The following is a 17329-nucleotide window of genomic DNA, read 5'->3' as shown; positions in this document are numbered from 1 at the left end:
TAAATACATCTGATTTTTTCTTCAAACCATAAACCCAAGTGTAGTTTAAGTAGTTATCAATAAATGTGACATAATAGAGATAACCACCCAATGCAGGAGTCCTCATGGGACCACATACATCGCTATGAATGAGCTGCAATTTCCGAACAGCTCGTATGCACTATCCTTCTTGAAGGGAAACCTGTGCATCTTCCCAAGTATGCACCCTTCACAAGCATGGAGGGGAGGTGACTCCAAAGGAGGCAAAGCATCAACCATAGCATGTTTTTGAAGTGTCAGCAAGTAGCTATAACTCATATGCCCATATCTAGCATGCCATAACTCTGCATTCTGCAGAGTAGCTGTGGGAGAAGAAACTGCAAGTGCATCATCTAGTCTTTTCTAAAAAACATCAAGTTGAAAAAGACCACGAAACAACGTGCCAGATAGTCTCAAGGCATAGTCATCTTCCCTATTTCGGACAACACACTTGTCATCTTCAAAGACAATCTGAAATCCTCTTCTATTAAGAGAGGACGCTAAAAGTAAATTCTTCTTGATTCTAGGTACATAAAGCACATCATGAATTCTGAAATTTGTGCCATTTGTGGCTGTAAGTACAATCTCACCAATGCCACAAACGGAATAAGAAGAGTTATTGGCACAATACACCCTTTTTCCAACGGGTGATGGATGCAGAGAATCAAACGCACGCTTCGTGGAAGTGATGTTTGGTGGCATCACTATCAAAGTACCAATTATTCAATGTCTCATTGACATTGAAAGCACACGAATCCTTAGAAGCAACCGTCTGAATATCAGGACTGCAAGTCAGAAAGGCATCTCTTCTTCTACTAAGTTGGATGAAGCATCACCACCATCATGTGCATGCGGAGCTGAATCTGTGACAGCCGTACCAGAATCCTTTTTGTTTTCCTTGGCAATTCTTTTCTTACATTCCCCGATGTAGTGACCCGGCTTCTTGCAATAATGACAAACACCCTTTCTCTTGGGCTTCTCTGTATCATTCTTAGCCTTGTGAGAGAATCAGCTTTATGCTGATGTGAAGGCTGATTTACATGCTGCTTATGCTGCCCCTTCCCTTTGGGCTTGAATTTCGAAAGCATTGCATGTTCACCAGCCCGTGAAGTCATGTTCTTTTTGGTTTGTTCTTTCTGCAACAAAAGTCCTATCAACTCATGAAAAGTGAGAGGGATGCCACCCCCCCTCAATGACAAATTCAATGAGGTGTGAAAGCCAAGATAAGACTTAGGAAGAGAATTCAAAGTGGTAGTGACCATCTCTGAATCTGGAATGATCTTGTACGGCAGGTGGCATAGGTTGTACGACGGGTGGCGCCGGTTGTACGGACAACTGACGTACATATGTACAGGCAGATACTCAGAGAGATGTACGATAGCGTATGGAATCTATACCAAGTATGGATGACGAGCATAACAGGTATGGAGCTGCGCTTGTACAGATGGCACTTGTCGGTGTACGAGACGAACAGCTTAGTCACCCATACAACGTACAGACTGACGGGAGCTGCACGGACAAAAACGTACAGGCGGGAGCTGTACGGACAAAAACGTAGGGGCGGGAGTTGTAGCGTGATGATAAAGCTTAACGATGAACTTGACGATGAAGATTGACAATGAAGCTAAGAGCTAAGGACGTTCGAGTGTTCGATTGCTCTGATACCAAATGTGAACAAAAGGGTGTGTGCAGAAAGGAGAGCAACGTCAGTTGTATTGCAAAAGAGATATACACAAAACATACAAAACTAGGGGTTTTGTCAAAGTGACAAAAACCTAACTAACCCAACCACTAACTACTAACTGTAGTTGGGTATACTAACTGCGGTTAGGGGAAAAAACCTCTAATGAGGGAAAAGTGCCCCTAACTTGCTTATTAGTCATACATTGGTCACTGCATGAATTATGGCGATAATTCTAACATCGCCTGTGTGTGAGGAAGGCCTGTCTCTTATGGTGTGTCAATCGTCGGAAGATCCGCTGTGCCTCAGATAACTCCAAGTGGCCCAGGGCTCGCTCCCTTGTGAGGTGGGCTCTCGTCCATCCTGTGTGTGAGGAAGGCCTGCCTCTTATGGCGTGCCAATTATCAGAAGATTCGCTGTGCCTTAGATGACGCCAAGTGGCCTAGGGCTTGCTCCTTTGTGAGGTGGGCTCTTGCCTCTCTGCACTCGTCGTCAAACCAAAGATTTTGAGGCATCTTCCCATCTTGGGCTCGTGTGGATCGGGTCGTGGGAAAGGATCTGGTGGCAGCGTCCTATACCCTAAGGCAAGGGTGTTCGAGGTCTATATCATTACCAAGTATGGTCGGAAGCTCTCTAGCTATTTGATTCACACATACTGGGTCGAGGGCGTGGTCAAAGTGGATTTGGGTACAGGTAGGCGTGGAGGAACTCTCCGTGTGATTGGCATAGTAGCAAAGATACGGAAGGCCAGGTATGAGTGGTCAGCTCCGAGTGGGGAAGGGGGTACAATGAGATCGTGTATCGGCGAGGCAAGGGCTAATGGGCCCAATAGATAGTCCACTGTACTTGTCCCACCGCCATGTGGGAAGAGAGAGAGAGAGAGAGAGAGAGAGAGAGAGAGAGAGAGAGAGCCTATTAATTACTACGGGAGACCAACAGGTCTATGGGACAGCAAAAAACCATCTAGTACATCTGCTAGGGAGGGCACATGGCAGCTCCCAGGGACTGCAAAAGCAACCCCAATTATTAAGAAAACCTACATCGTAGTCTGAAAAAGTAATTAGCCATACATCAGTTTAAGACTGAGAGTCTTTTGGTTTTGATTTAAACTCTTTGATTAGTGCTATGCCTTCACAATAAACTGCCCATTTTCCATCCTTCCTAGCAGCCCTGACTTTAGCTAATTCCGTTGCCTCGTTCTTCAATTGAGCTCGTGTAAGTTCCTTAGCTATCCATATCTTAGTCCCTTTCAACTTGTAAGATTGTCGAAGAAGCTTGATCCGTAAATCTCGCGACTTAAGTGTAAGAATAGCATGTCCTTTGGAGTGCCGGATATTAGTTGCCGCGTCATCATCATCATCATCATCATTATTATCATCATCAACCTTCCATTCAATATTAGGCATGGCTGCTTTGACATGTGCTAAAGTCTCATTGAAAGAGTCATCATCTTTGAACCATTCTTTAGGGAGCCCCCCCCACTCCAATCTTCAATGCATTATCACATCTGGCTTCGTGTTCTTTGATCTCTTCTTGGATATCAGTCTTGTTTGCCTTTGTGTCAAACTCCTCAATCACTTCTTTCTTGATTGATTGTACTTCAGTATAGACCAGATCTTTGATTGTAGAGACTAGTTAGGAGTAGGAGGAGAATTCTTACATGAGTCCACAACCTCAGCAATTACTGCCTGCTTGAAACTATCGTGAGATTGAAACTGCACTATGTTGTGTTTTTAGAGGATGAGTTTGGGAATGTTCTTGGATTCATCTAGGTATATGCTTGCCAGGTCTCTCTAGAACTTGAAGTCGAGCTTTTACTTCTACCAGCTCAAGCCTTAACTCTCTAACTGCTTGCTGCAAATAATAAATCTGTTCATGTTGTCCAATGATAGGTCGTTTGGACCCTTCTTGCTGGTAATTGCGTGCATACGGAGAGGGTGTCATGGCTGCAACTGTAGAGTACCGAGTCCTGATAGTTGAGGTTGATGGAGTTGAGGGGGATTTGGAGGAGAGGGTAGGCCAATGATCAATCCATATTGGCTATTTCTTAGAACTCCCTAGCTGAACCTAACCGCCAAGTTGGGCTGGGAGTTTAGCCCAATTCGGGGTTAGAAACCGTAGGAGCTTGTTGAGAGAAGGTACGGGCAAGTACGATGGCCTGGTACGGGATGTACGAAAAGGGTACGGAGAACTGTACGGTGCTGTACGACGAGCTGTACGGGACTGTACGGAGAGTGTATGACGAGCTGTACGGAGGGATTACGGAACTGTACGACGGGCTGTATGGAGGGTTTATGGCGAGCTGTAAGGAGAGCTGTACGGCTTGCTGTACGGAGGAGTTGGAGAGAGAGAGAGAGAGAGAGAGAGAGAGAGAGAGAGAGAGAGAGAGAGAGGTGGAGAGGCTGAGCGGGGGGGGGGGCTTGAGGCGGGCTGTACGGGGGGAGAGAGAGAGAGAGAGAGAGAGAGCTTATGCAACTAATTTGAGGGTATAATGGACTATAATAAGGAGGCTTTGACATATCTCCATGAAAATGGAGTTTCCATCATATTTTTGCTGAGAGGCATTTGGAGCCATTGTGGGACGACAACATTTGTGTTTATGAGAGAGAAAAGAAACAGAGAGAGAGGGAGGGAGGGGGAGAGAGAGAGAGAGAGAGAGAGAGAGAGAGATTTCTTATACGCTCATAAATATCAGGGTGTAATGGAGTATAGTAAGGAAGCTTTGACATATTTCCATGAAAATGGAGTCTCCATCATATTTTTGCTGAGACGCAATCTTTTGAAACGGCTGGTTTCTGTTCTGGCTAATGCCTATGACAGAGATGTAAAACTATTGAATGGTACACACAAAGCACACGTGCATTCTGCTGAGGAGGTATGGACTATATGCTTCATTTTTGTAAGATATTAAGACATTTTGTGCCTACTTTGGAATTTATTGGATTCCAAGGAAAAGTAAAGCTTAAAATGTTTTGAGATGTTTTAATGTCAGGTACTAAACATGGAGGTCCTGTTGTCTGGCAGAGTTGTTTGTATTTATGGATGTGTGTGCGTGCGCATGCATATGCGGGCGCGTGTGTGTGTGTGTGTGTGTGAGAGAGAGAGAGAGAGAGGGTGGGGGGCGGTTGCTATGATATAATTTTATTAATGTCCATTAGAGACCAATAGGATTTATGGGACAAAGGATGGTACTGTATCAAAGACCAGAATCTACAGCTCTTCAGATAGCTGTATAGGAGCTGCATAGTTTTCAGGCATGTTTGTGCTCATAGGCAATTTCGCCAAGGTGTAAACTTTCCTTTGGTGTTTTAAGACTTTTCATAAGTATGTTTCTTGTATTTTTCCCTTATCTATTTCTATTTCAGGCATACAAGAACTGTATGGTGCTCATTCCCAATGTCTCTAAAGGGGCGTATTTTGAAAACTCGGCCCTCCCTTGGTACATTCTCCCAACTACTTGTTTCCACCTGAGAGCTAGTTCATAGTTCATAGTCTGCATGTTTCCCAAGGGAGATGTTCTCATTAAAGGGCTATATGTCCCATAAGTCAGCATTGGGTTAAGTCCTTTTTGGTATAAGGCCTTCCCCTTTGGTTCATCCCGTATCTTGCTAAAGGCAATTGCGAATGGCAGCTTCTTCTTTGCTTTTTCCTTTTGTTTTGGCCTTCTAAAGAGATTACAGGCAGGCTTCGACTTAGAAAAGTAGCACACAGAGAGAGAGAGAGAGAGAGAGAGAGAGAGAGAGAGGGGGAGGTTTATCGTGTATTGCTTGATTTCTGCTATAATTAGGCTTCTACAAACTTAAAAGAGGTTACTTCCACAGGCAGAAGCATTAGCTGCTTACCGACCATTCATCAACAAAGATTTTTTGCCAGCTCATTTACAGTGGGTTCTAGATATTACAAACAATGCCATTCAATTTTTTAACAGCACTCGACATACTACAATTTATTATGAAGATCTTGTGAAGAACTACAAGGCATGTTGATTTCATTCTCTCATGTAATCTTGAATAGTTTAATAATGTGCTTGAATTACTTGTGCTTCAATGACTAGTGTCCAATGTGGTATTTAGCTTCCAATTGTTGAGTGTTTTTCTCTTATATGATGGCAGGGAAATCCTTATTACTCAATTAGTCTAGAATGAGAAAATTATACCTGAAGCTGTGGTCAATTCTTGTTGTGTAGGCTATTTTGACAAGGCTTGATAATTTTTGATATGGATTACAATTTAATCTTTGAAGGCTACTAGTATACTATGTCCACTTCCATTCTTTGAAAAGTCTGTAATTTACAAATTTACAAATCAATCTCCTTATATTGGCCAACTAAATTCAAATTGTGATCCAGGTGAAAGATTATTTCTTGCTTTGTTGCCTTCACTTTTATTTTGTATGACCACATACGGAAGATTTGGAGGGATGTTTTAAACGTCCTTACATTTTTGCATGAAGCTTTTTATATGCTTCAATTTCCATTTGACAAAATGAGCTGTGTTTAAGAACAACTTATACGGGTTCCACACTTGTTCGGGTTCTGTGTTCAATTGTTCTGAGTTCGAGATTCACTTGTTTTGTGTTTTGGGTTCACATGTTCCAGTTTTCTTTTTGTTCGGAGTGCTGGGGTTCTAGGTTCACTTGTTTCCATTCTATTCTCAGTTCAAGTTTATTCCAGTACACTTGTTCTGGGCCCTGGGTTCCAGTTCACTCATCACAGGCTATGGGTTCACTTCTGCACTTTAATCTGTTGATATGATATGATATGAAAATCAATTTTCCTTGTACAAAAAGGAAAAAGAACAACTTGTACCAGCCCTTGTCTACATACTTCAACCCGATCTTTGTGTCAACATGCTCTTTAGCAAAGCTTCACCTTGGTTGCATTGCTTTGACAAGCTTCCACCTTTTTGTTTGTTGCTCTCGTATTCTCCCATGTCCCTCCTACTTTTGTCTTCTCTTGTGCTCCTCAGTTCCTTAGTGTGCCTCTTGTTTATGTCCAAGAGAGTGAAAAAGGCTATCCAAGCTTGTTTGCATGTCCAACGAGCTTGATGAGACTTGATACCTTGCTAGGTTGTAGATGGAAGAAGAGAGATGTGGGGGGGTTGAAGCAAGGGAGGACTTTATTAGAGTTTGTAGAAGGCCAGAGAACCAATGAGTAATACAACATGTGATCAAACCGCCTACAAGGGAACTTGAGGTCCCTAGCACACTCCTAAGAGATGGATAAATGTGTATTTGATCATGTGTTACCATAAGTGAATGGACGTTATGGGGGAAATATTGGGGTCCCAACGAGTACCCAATGCCTATGAAGCATGTCAAAATCTACTATCGGTGCGCTCTGCTCTGATGGTTGCTTGGACACACGTGCATGATGAGGCGGCAGGAATCATGATGCTGTAAGAAGGATGATCTAAGATCTTGTGGCCAATTGCTTACAAGTTTGGGGTTTCTAAGACGTGGGCAGATTTTATGTGATAGATTCACCGTGCACATGTGCACAAGATTAGAAGCAATAAACTCGAGACAAGTTCACACATGTGAAGAGAATGGAGATGAAAAAGGTAGACATCCTTGCCAAATCAAGCTGAAAAATCTACAACTCCTCTTTGTAGCCGTGGTCACTAGATAGATTCACTATGCACAAGATGAGAAGCAATAAACTCAAGACAAGTTCACACATGTGAAGAGTATGGAGATAAACAAGGTAGATATCCTTGCCAAATTATGCTAAAAAATCTAGCACAATCCTGCCATTAATCATCCCTGTTAATCTGATAGTATCAGCACTTTTGGCACCCATCAGGGCATGCATGGAACTAGTATAAAGTGTTGGCTGGGCATCCCAATAAACCTCCTCCTCGTAGGAGCATTACCACCTGCATCTTCACGTGCATAAAAAGGCATCGCATCGTGATGCTCCACAGAAAACAGTGTGGGCCTATGGCCTCTCATGCAGGATTCTAAGGCAGCTCCCATATTTGTGAAGTTAGAGAGGCCATCGAGCCAGGGACATGCTGAATTTAAGCTGCATAATGGGCTGTTGTGGTGCAAGGACAGAATTTATTTGTGGTGGAATATGGAAGAAAGAACTAGAACTAGAAACTAGAAATGAGATGACAAGACTGAAAAATAAGAAATATCTTGAGAAGAGTGTAGACAAGACACAAGCTAGACTGATAGATTACAATGATGTGACCCATTGAATATATGGGCCAAAGTACAAGACATAAAGCAAGAGTGCTTATGGGATAATTGTAGAAGTGCCACATGGCACACACTCAAGACATAAAGACTAGACTTAGACTTAGACTTAGACAAATGTAGACCAGGAAATAGTACTTAGTGTGCACTTATCTCCAACACCCTCCTTAAGTGGACACCAGGAGTAAGAGAGAAAGACAAGACTAGAAGACAGACTTGATAGACTGAGAGATAGAAAACATGACAGACAAATGATCCTGAGACACCCCTCCTGAAGTGATATCCTCATATGGGTCCACAAGGGTAAGGACAAGATGGATCTAAAACACAGTCAGATTGATAGACAAATAGACAGACAGACAAGACTAGATAGACAGAAGACTGACTGTAGACAAATAGAAAGACCAAGACACTAGAACCCCTTGACCTACATCATCGGTGGTTGACAAAACATAGAAGTAATCAGAAAGCCCACTTCTCATCATGTGAGGAAGGAATAGCAGGATCAACTGATGGAGATGTTGCAGCAACATGGGCTGAGGTAGTTGCGGGAACTGATGTAGAGGTTTTGGAGTAGCAGTCCTTCTCCCGGTGATTATCACGGCCACAAATGGTGCATGGATGAGCCTTGAAACAGTCCTTCTCCACATGATTAGTTTTGCCACAATGGGTGCAAGGCTTTCTTACCTTAGAACTTCCTTTCTTTGCTAAAAATGCAGTGTCAGTTACCTTTCGTTGTTGAGTTCTTTCTTCCTCTTGGAGAGCATTGATGATACCCTCAAGAGAAGGATTATTATGATACTTGAAGGTAGTGACAAGAGTATCATAGGAGTCAGGTAAGCTTTTGAGAAGCACAGCAATAGCAATATCTTCGGAGATGGGAGACTTGACTGACGCAAGCTGAACCATAAGACTGCGAAGATAATTGACATGAGAGGCTATAGTAGCTCCTTCCTGCATATGTAGATCAAAGAATGAGATCATAAGTGCAATCTTAGAGTTTTTAGATCGGGCTCCAAAAAGAGTATCCAGAGTGATCCATGCTTGAGGAGTAGACTGTATGTCGGAGATGTGATGAATGTAATCATCTCCAAGGCCGAGCAATATGATAGCATAGGCTTTGTCATTCTTGGCAGCAACAACTTGCTCAGATGGACCTTCGGGAGCATCACGGTGAACAATGTCCCAAAGACCTTCTTTCATAAGATGGCTCTTGATTTTGATCTGCCAAGTATGAAAGTTGGACCCATTGAATTTGTCGATAGATATGAGAGAATGAGAGGAAGATGCCATGTAGGAAGGTCTTACCTCTTGCTAGGATGCAAGGGCAGTGTCTATTCCCTTACAATTTTGCAGAAATAAATGAGAGGAAGAGATCCCAGAAGCCGGTTCTCTCACCACTTTGTCAAGGCCATAGCATATGACAGCCTATTGAAGCAGGAGGAACCAGCAAAAAAAGGAGAGACTGTTCAGCAAACTGAAAGAGGCAAAAGCTCAGTACCTTAATCCCGGGCAGAAATAGAAGTGTAAAAAGGATGTAAATCTCCGTGAAGATGGAGCAGGAGAAGTTGTCAGCGTGTGTAGGTACGGATTCCGTACAGTCGTACGGACTGTACGGACGACGGCGAGCAGAGTACGGACGACGGCGAGCAGAGTACGGACGACGGCAAGCAGAGTACGGACGACGGCGCAAAGTACGGACGTACGGACGACAGATTTACACAGATCTGGCGCTACAGCAGATCCGGCACAGAGACTTGGAGCAGGCGGACACGCAGATCTGAGCACAGATCTGAGCGCAATGGCGGGGCAGGAAAAGGGCAGATCTGAGCGCAATGGCGGGGCAGAAAGAGGGCAGATCTCGGAGAAGGGTCGGCCAGCAGAAGCGTAGAAGAGGGCGGTGCAGAGGTAGAGGTGCCACGAGAGGCTGAAGAGAGAGATGCCAGAGGGAGAGGTAAACTGAAAGGAGAAGACGAAGCTATGGCTACAGCAGAGTGAGAGGAGAGGAGAGGGGATCTACATGCTCTGATACCATGTTGGAATATGGAAGAAAGAACTAGAACTAGAAACTAGAAATGAGATGACAAGACTGAAAAATAAGAAATACCTTGAGAAGAGTGTAGACAAGACACAAGCTAGACTGATAGATTAGAATGATGCGACCCATTGAATATATGGGCCAAAGTACAAGACATAAAGCAAGAGTGCTTATGGGATAATTGTAGAAGTGCCACATGGCACACACTCATGACATAAAGACTAGACTTAGACTTAGACTTAGACAAATGTAGACCGGGAAATAGTACTTAGTGTGCACTTATCTCCAACAATTCGGTGCCAGATTCAAAGTACCGACTGCTGGTCTTACAGGAAATGCACTCATCTCCTATGGTAGGACATGCGGGTATTACTAAGACATATGAAAAGGTCAAAGAGAGCTTTATCTGGGATGGCTTGTAACAGGATGTAGTTAAATTTGTCAGTGAATGTTTGCCCTGCTAGCAGAATAAAGTGGAGAGCTGGTTACCCGCGGGTCTCTTGCAGCCATTACCTATTCCAGATGGCAAATGGATTTCATCACAGGGTTGCCTTCCACAGAGCAGATATGGGATAGCATTTTTGTGGTGGTTGACAGAATGACAAAGCAGGCTCATTTCATACCACTAAGACCTGTTATTCAGCATCACAGGTTGCTTGGCAGTTCATCGAGCATGTTTTTAAGCATCATGGCTTCCCTCGGGAGACATAGATGCAAAATTTATGGGTCACTTTTGGCAGGAGTTATTTACAGCAGTGGGCACTTCTCTTACACCTAGCACTGCTTACCACCCTGAGACGGATGGACAGTCAAAAAGGGTGAACAAATGGCTGGAGGAGTATTTGAGGCATTTCTGTCATGACACACAGAAGTCTTGGGATAAGTGGTTGGCACTTGCTGAATTTTGTTACAACAGTACCTAGCACACCTCTATTGGCATGAGCCTGTTCGAGGCTTATGGATGCACGGTGGGTATGCCATCTTTAGTTGCAAACATGGCTGTAAAAAATCAGCAAGCAAGAAATGACTTGGAGAGTATGGATGCCTTTCTGCAATTGTCTAAAAAGAATATGTAGGATGCCCAAGCCAAGAAGAAGAAGAAGTATTCAGATGAACACAGGAGGTATCTGTCTTTTGGAGAAGGGGATTATGTGCACTTACGCCTCCATAAGAACCGTAATGCCTCGCTAAAAGGTAACACCAACATGAAGCTTGCTCACAGGTATTACGGTCCCTACAGGATCATCCGCAAAGTTGGCGAGGTGGCGTATGAGTTGGAGCTACCTAGGAGCTCCAGGATTCAGTTTTCCATGTGTCCTTGCTGAAGCCACATGTCGGACAGCATGTCCAAGTCCTTCTTGAGCTACCACCTATGGATGAGGAGGGCCACATACTCTATGTTCCGGAGCGCATCATGGGTTTCAGGGATCACGTACTCCGAAACAAAGTCTACACTAAGTGTCTTATCAAGTGGCAGGGACTTCCTGAGGATGAGAACTCATGGCAGCCAGAGAGCATTGTCCAGGACAACCCCTATCTCCTATAGGGCTGATTATTATTTGCTGTTTGCTGCACCTATTTAACAGCCCACATATAAAATTTTGAGGGGGAAATTCCTTGGGGAGGGGTAGCTGTATGTTACTTTTGATGTGACATCTAATCGTATCTACACTCCCTCCTCCTACCTGCTACTTGCTGCCTACGCTCATACTCTCTCTCCTCCGTCTCTCTATCTCTCTAGCCCCTCATCCTTCTCTCTCTTCCTCTCTCCGTCCCCTTCTCCTTTCTTCTCCTCCCTTCCTTCTGTTATTCTCTCCCCATCTCCAAATCTGCCCCTTCCCCCTTCTCTACATGCAAGTTTGTTGACTTGCCACTTTAGCGGATTGTGAACGGCAGTTGATTGTGCTACCACAATTTGAATGTGTCACACCGTCATGTGAAGATTGTGGCTACTGTATGCCATGCCATCATTTGACTTGTCTACCATGTCATCAGCCGATATGTGGTTGCTACATAAGCATCATTGGATGATGCATATCCGATGTTTTTGATGCACCCTCCATTTCTGGCAAATCCATGCATTGACGGTGTTCATGCATGTCCTTGTCTTAGCTATGCATGTCTGAATTCACCACCTAACCTAGTGCTCATTGGATTCTCCTTGTATGGATGCCTTACATGTTGAGGAGGTGGATCTAGAGAGTGTCATCCGAGTAACTTCATCTCTGGACTAGGTGGTGGTCTAATACCAAGCAACTCCATAAGGTACTTGTGTGTCTCATGAGAAAACATCTTAGTGAAGATGTCTAATGCATCTACTTGGTTAGACATTAGACAAGTTTGATGTCTTTGCTAAGGATCTTTTCTAGTGCAAAGTGGTACTTAAACTCAATGCACTTCGTGTGAGCATGGAAGACTAGATGCAATGCAGGATGGTCGAATCATTGTGAAAAAAACCCTCATTATTCAAAACCCATCTAAACCATATTGCTTCGCATGTGCAATGCAGTGAGGGCCATAGTCCGACTTGGTGGAAGGAAGAACAATTGTGGAAGGAAGAACAATTGTGGATTGCTTTTTTACTAAGCCAAGAAGCACAAATGCGTGCTAGCTTGAAATTGTTACTTCAACTAGATCGGCAAGTATCCATATGTTTGACCCAATCTGAGCCACAATAACTATTAATTTTGGCACCTACACTATATTCCAATTGCAAAGAAAGTTGGGTCTCATGTTTGACAAATAAATGAGGTTACCGATCAATCTCCAATATTCTGTGATGTTTACCAGTGGAAAAGTGTTCTTCTTGGACAGCATCACATTTACCTCCATTGGAGTAGCAATGCACTGCTCCATCTGGTAAGACTCAAGAATCTTTGTGCGGCACTTGTGTTGTGAAATGGAGATGCCATCATTATCTTGATGCATGTCAATCCTAAGAAACTAATGCAATAGTCCAAGGTGAGTCATCTAAAACTCTCTTCAAGAGTGATTGAATCTTCATGATCTTTTCCTCAAGATCAAACGATCAACATAAAGAAAAGTGCAACTCGCTTACCTTCCTCCCCATAGAGATGGAGGTTGGAACCTAACTTCTAAACAATCCAATCTGTTTTCATCCATGCATGCCCTTGGGGCCTGTTTTAATCCATATAGTGCCTTTCGGAGCATTGGAGCTCAACGATTCACCCACTGTTATCCTTTACCATAGCTTAGTTGCTGACATGTAAGGTCCCCATATGAGGAGCAGCCATGAGCATGATAGCATAGCTGAAGAAGCAATGCTTGCCCTTGGGGCCTGTTTTAATCCATATAGAGCCTTTTGTAGGGTATGATTCACCCACTGTTATCCTTTACCATAGCTTAGTTGCTGACATGTAAGGTCCCCATACGAGGAGAAGCCATGAGCATGATAGCATAGGTGAAGAAGCAATGCATATGTATGTTGAGGACAGTTCTTGGCTGTTCAAGAAAGCTCTAGGCTGTCCACGAGGGTGATGATGTGGCACACAATCACGTAGACACCATCCAAAGTGGTGACATGGTACACATGTCACGTAGGCTGTATGATTGCTGATGTGGCAGAACAACTACTTGTACTAGTGGCAAGTAATGTGGCAGCAACCACACATGTTGCAGGGGCACCGAATGATGTGGCAGAGTTGGCTAATGACGTGGCACTATTGCCACTTGGCAGCTTGGCTCCAAGTCGGCATACTGGTCGGTTACAGCTTGGCTGGATTGTCCTTTTGGTGGGCCTAGTTCTAGGGCTGGTTGTCCAGCCATTTTCCATGGCTATAAAGTGGAAGTTGCATCTCCACTCTCTTACAGACGCTCTCAAGTGACTCCTTACTCTTGATCACTTCAAGAGAGCTAGAGTGCTAAGCAATCTGCAGTGTGGCACATTGGTCCTTCACCTCTCGTCTTAGGAGTTTTGCAAGGAAGGCTAATGAAATCCAATAATGGAGAGCCCAGTAGAGAAGAGCATGGCTCCCAAATATTGCATGCAGTGGAGCTTCTATTAGAAATAGTAATCTCTAAGGCAGTGGCCAATGTAATAAGGGTTAGGGCCACTTTTGCCCTTAAATTTACCCCTGCCCCCCCAATCATAGTTAGTGGTTGAGTTAATCATCACATGTGTGTTGTTGGATTCTCAATACAGCTTGCTCCCTCTTTGTGTTCTCTCGAACCCTAGCTCCGTTTTCCAACATTTGGTATCAGTTGAGGCTGCCCTTCACTCTCAGCACCTCCCAAGTCGTTTGGAGGCAATTCTGTTGGGAAAAACCTCATCTTTCATCTCTTTTTGAAGGTGGGCTCCTTCGGGAGCTGTTCAGCGCTAGGGAATGGAAACATAACTACTAGGGAATAGAAACATTTCAGGAATGTGAGATGTCAGAATGGGAAGGTTGCTGGAAGGGGGAATCACTTAAAACTATGCAAGAATCCATACCATGTCATATCATATGCAATAAAACTATAATAGAATGTGAAAGACAATAACTCTCTACAGAATTGAACTTTCCACATTGTCGATCTTGGCATTAAACCTCTTGAACATGTACATAAAGTGCAACACAAATACAATACAAATGTTGGTCACTTGGAAGTTAATGCCAACTCACCCATATGAGGTCATGTTATCTCAACTTGAGCATAACATTCCTTTCCTCTTTAGGGATCAATGTCTGCAATGATGAGTCACGAAATCGAGGAATGCTCTCCACATCTGGTATGCGGATTCCCAAGTCACCTAAGATAGAGGTAAACCATGCCATGCAACCAACACCATGGGCATCTTTCGATTGCATACTTGCATCGTTCCTCAGTCCAAGATTCTTGTTAGTTTGCTCTTTTCATAATCATCTATCCTGAAATAAAACAATACCCTTGATTAGTGAGTCGCCTAAGTGCAAAAACTATTTTAAGCGAGAAACATTAAACACTGGGTGCACCTTACAATCCTATGGTAATTTCAATCTGTAGGATACCTGGCCTATTCTTTTTAGAATAAACCACCGCCCATAATATTGGGATGATAACTTTGCACACCTTCTACGTCAAAAACTTGGAGCATGGAGGAATCCTGAGAAACTTTTTCTCCTTCCTTAAACTGTCGGAAAGATAGCTAGGTGGATATTGGCTCTTGCATATATATTAGCTCTATCCATAGCTAGGTGGATAATGGCTCTCACAAGTGCTAGTATCTCCTGCATCTAAACAACATAGTTCGTGGCATTAGGCGCTTTTTCAGGTATTCCAACTATAGTTTGATGTGTTGGTCTATAACGATAGTTCAAGTCGAACCGACTCATTTTTGTAGAGGAACATTTTCTATCATTATAGGCAAACTTAAACAATTGAACCACTTGTTCCACATATGTTGCCTTAATGATACATATGCTTTTAGCATATCGTCTATAGCATGGTTGACTCTCTCTGTCTGACCATGCGTTTCAGGATGTTTCCCACTACTCAGACCCAACTCAGTCCTTAGTGTCTCAAAAACCGCAGTCTAAAAATGACTGGTAAATCTAGTATCCGTGTTTGACACTATGTAGGGCTAGGTAATCCATGCAAACGAAGCATATGATTAATAAACAAATCTGCTACTGTGGGGCACTAATAGACTCCCTAGTTGGAATGAAGTGAGCCATCTTTATAAGACGGTCATCCACACAAGGATAGAATCATATCTACCTTGTGTCGTAGGTAGATCAGTGATAAAGTCTATGGAAATGCTTCCCATATGGTTGATGGTATCGCCAAGAGTTGCAAAAGGATAGGTGGCTTCACTAGCTCTGTTTTACTCACTTAACACAAGAAACACAATGTCACATATTCATGAATATGTTTGTTCATCTTTGGCCAAAAGAAATCTTGTTTCGTAAGATCATATGTCTTCTGAACGCTTAAATGTCCGGCACATGGTCTATCATTGGCATTGTCGAATGATCCTTTGCCTAATATCATTCTGATAGGTACAACTATCTTGCCATTACGTTTTAGCATGCCATTCTTATGGTATATTTTGCATAATTTGGCCTCTTCTTGGACTGGCTTTCCTCAAAGTAATGAACAATGTCTTTTAAGTGTTCACAATGCTCATCAATACTTTTGCTATAAATAAGAATATCATCAGTAAAATGTACTACAAACTTCCTGATATATGGGTGAGTAAATCATTCATAAGCGTGATGAACGTAGCTAGAGCATTGGTAAGCCCAAATGGCATTATCAAAAACTCGTGATGTCCAAACTTACTTCTCAAAGCATTTTTATGCATATCCTCGACTCTAATCCAGATCTGATGATAGCTACTCTTAAGATCTATCTTACTGAAAATTATGGCTCCATGTAATGCGTCTAACAAATCATCAAATCGATATCTGTGCTTAGTAGTGATACTGTTCACCTTTATAAACTATATAGAGATGAAGTGTATCATCTTTTTTCTTTTTTGATATCATTGGCGAAGTGAAAGGTGAGAAATTGCGCTGAATATGCCCCAGCTTCAGGTATTCTTTCAGTTGCCTTCGCATCTTAGCTTCTTCAGTAAAGCTTAACCTATAGGGAGGTCTATTTATAGGTTTTGCCTCCCGGGATAAGTTTAATCTTGTGTTGAGCATTCCGCTCTGGAGGTAACCCATAAGGCAACTTTTCCCTAAAGCAATCTAAGAACTCCTTTGCAATTTCCATCTCGGTAGTCTTAGTGCTAGTCGATACATTCTCGACCGACTCTATTAATGCTGTACAAAGAAATAAAAAGTCTTCGGAGTTTTTAAAACCTCTATCAGACCAACGGTCCTTGAGCTAAATTCTTTTCACCTTGCAGAACATATTAAATCGTTCATCTTGAACTTATAAACATGCTTCTTCCAATCAATAGCTGGATTCTTCTTAGAATGCCATGTCTGTCCTACAGCTATGTCTGCGTGAGCAAGCCTAGTCAATTGAAAGCCCAACTTTTCTGTATAGTCTTGAAGACGAAGCTCTAATTGGGTAACCTTTTGGTCGCATACTTTAGTAGAACTTCCACCTACCAACATGAATGTATATGCGTAGTTAGAAAGATTGACTTTCAATTTTCAGCCTTTTCACGAGCTTGGAGTTAATTACATTGTGTATCGACGTTGAGTCATACAACACAATGAGATCATGATTGGTTACTTGTCCTTTCATCTTAACTCTGTATTATGAAAGGCTATATATCCCATTGGTGCGGCCTTAGATACGATGTTATCAAGTGCACTATTTACTAACTTAAAAAGGATAGACACAATAACGTAGGTACTAACCTCTAAGAAGATCCTGCTAACTGCAATTGCATCTTGTTGGCTCTGTCTTGCAATTCATGTCACGTTTTGAGGCTACCATCTCAACCATCAGCCATT

At 42.9% G+C, this 17329-nt stretch overlaps 1 protein-coding gene across 1 annotated transcript in view; it reads left to right on the top strand.

The window, feature by feature from the left end:
- Positions 1 to 17329, top strand: part of LOC147892039 (uncharacterized) — a 52051-nt gene that overhangs the window by 15985 nt on the left and 18737 nt on the right. Inside the window, exons 4-5 of the mRNA XM_087388117.1 lie at positions 4395 to 4574; positions 5521 to 5676. Of these exons, the coding sequence (XP_087244243.1) occupies positions 4395 to 4574; positions 5521 to 5676 (336 nt within the window). The remainder of the gene's footprint in view (positions 1 to 4394; positions 4575 to 5520; positions 5677 to 17329) is intronic.

This window comes from Dipteris shenzhenensis, chromosome 17, assembly GCF_047967505.1.
Source record: "Dipteris shenzhenensis isolate YYH24624 ecotype China chromosome 17, Dip_SZ_1.0, whole genome shotgun sequence".
NCBI lineage: Eukaryota > Viridiplantae > Streptophyta > Polypodiopsida > Gleicheniales > Dipteridaceae > Dipteris > Dipteris shenzhenensis.
Note: the sequence above shows the minus strand (reverse complement) of the source record. Positions and strands in the feature narration are given on the sequence as shown.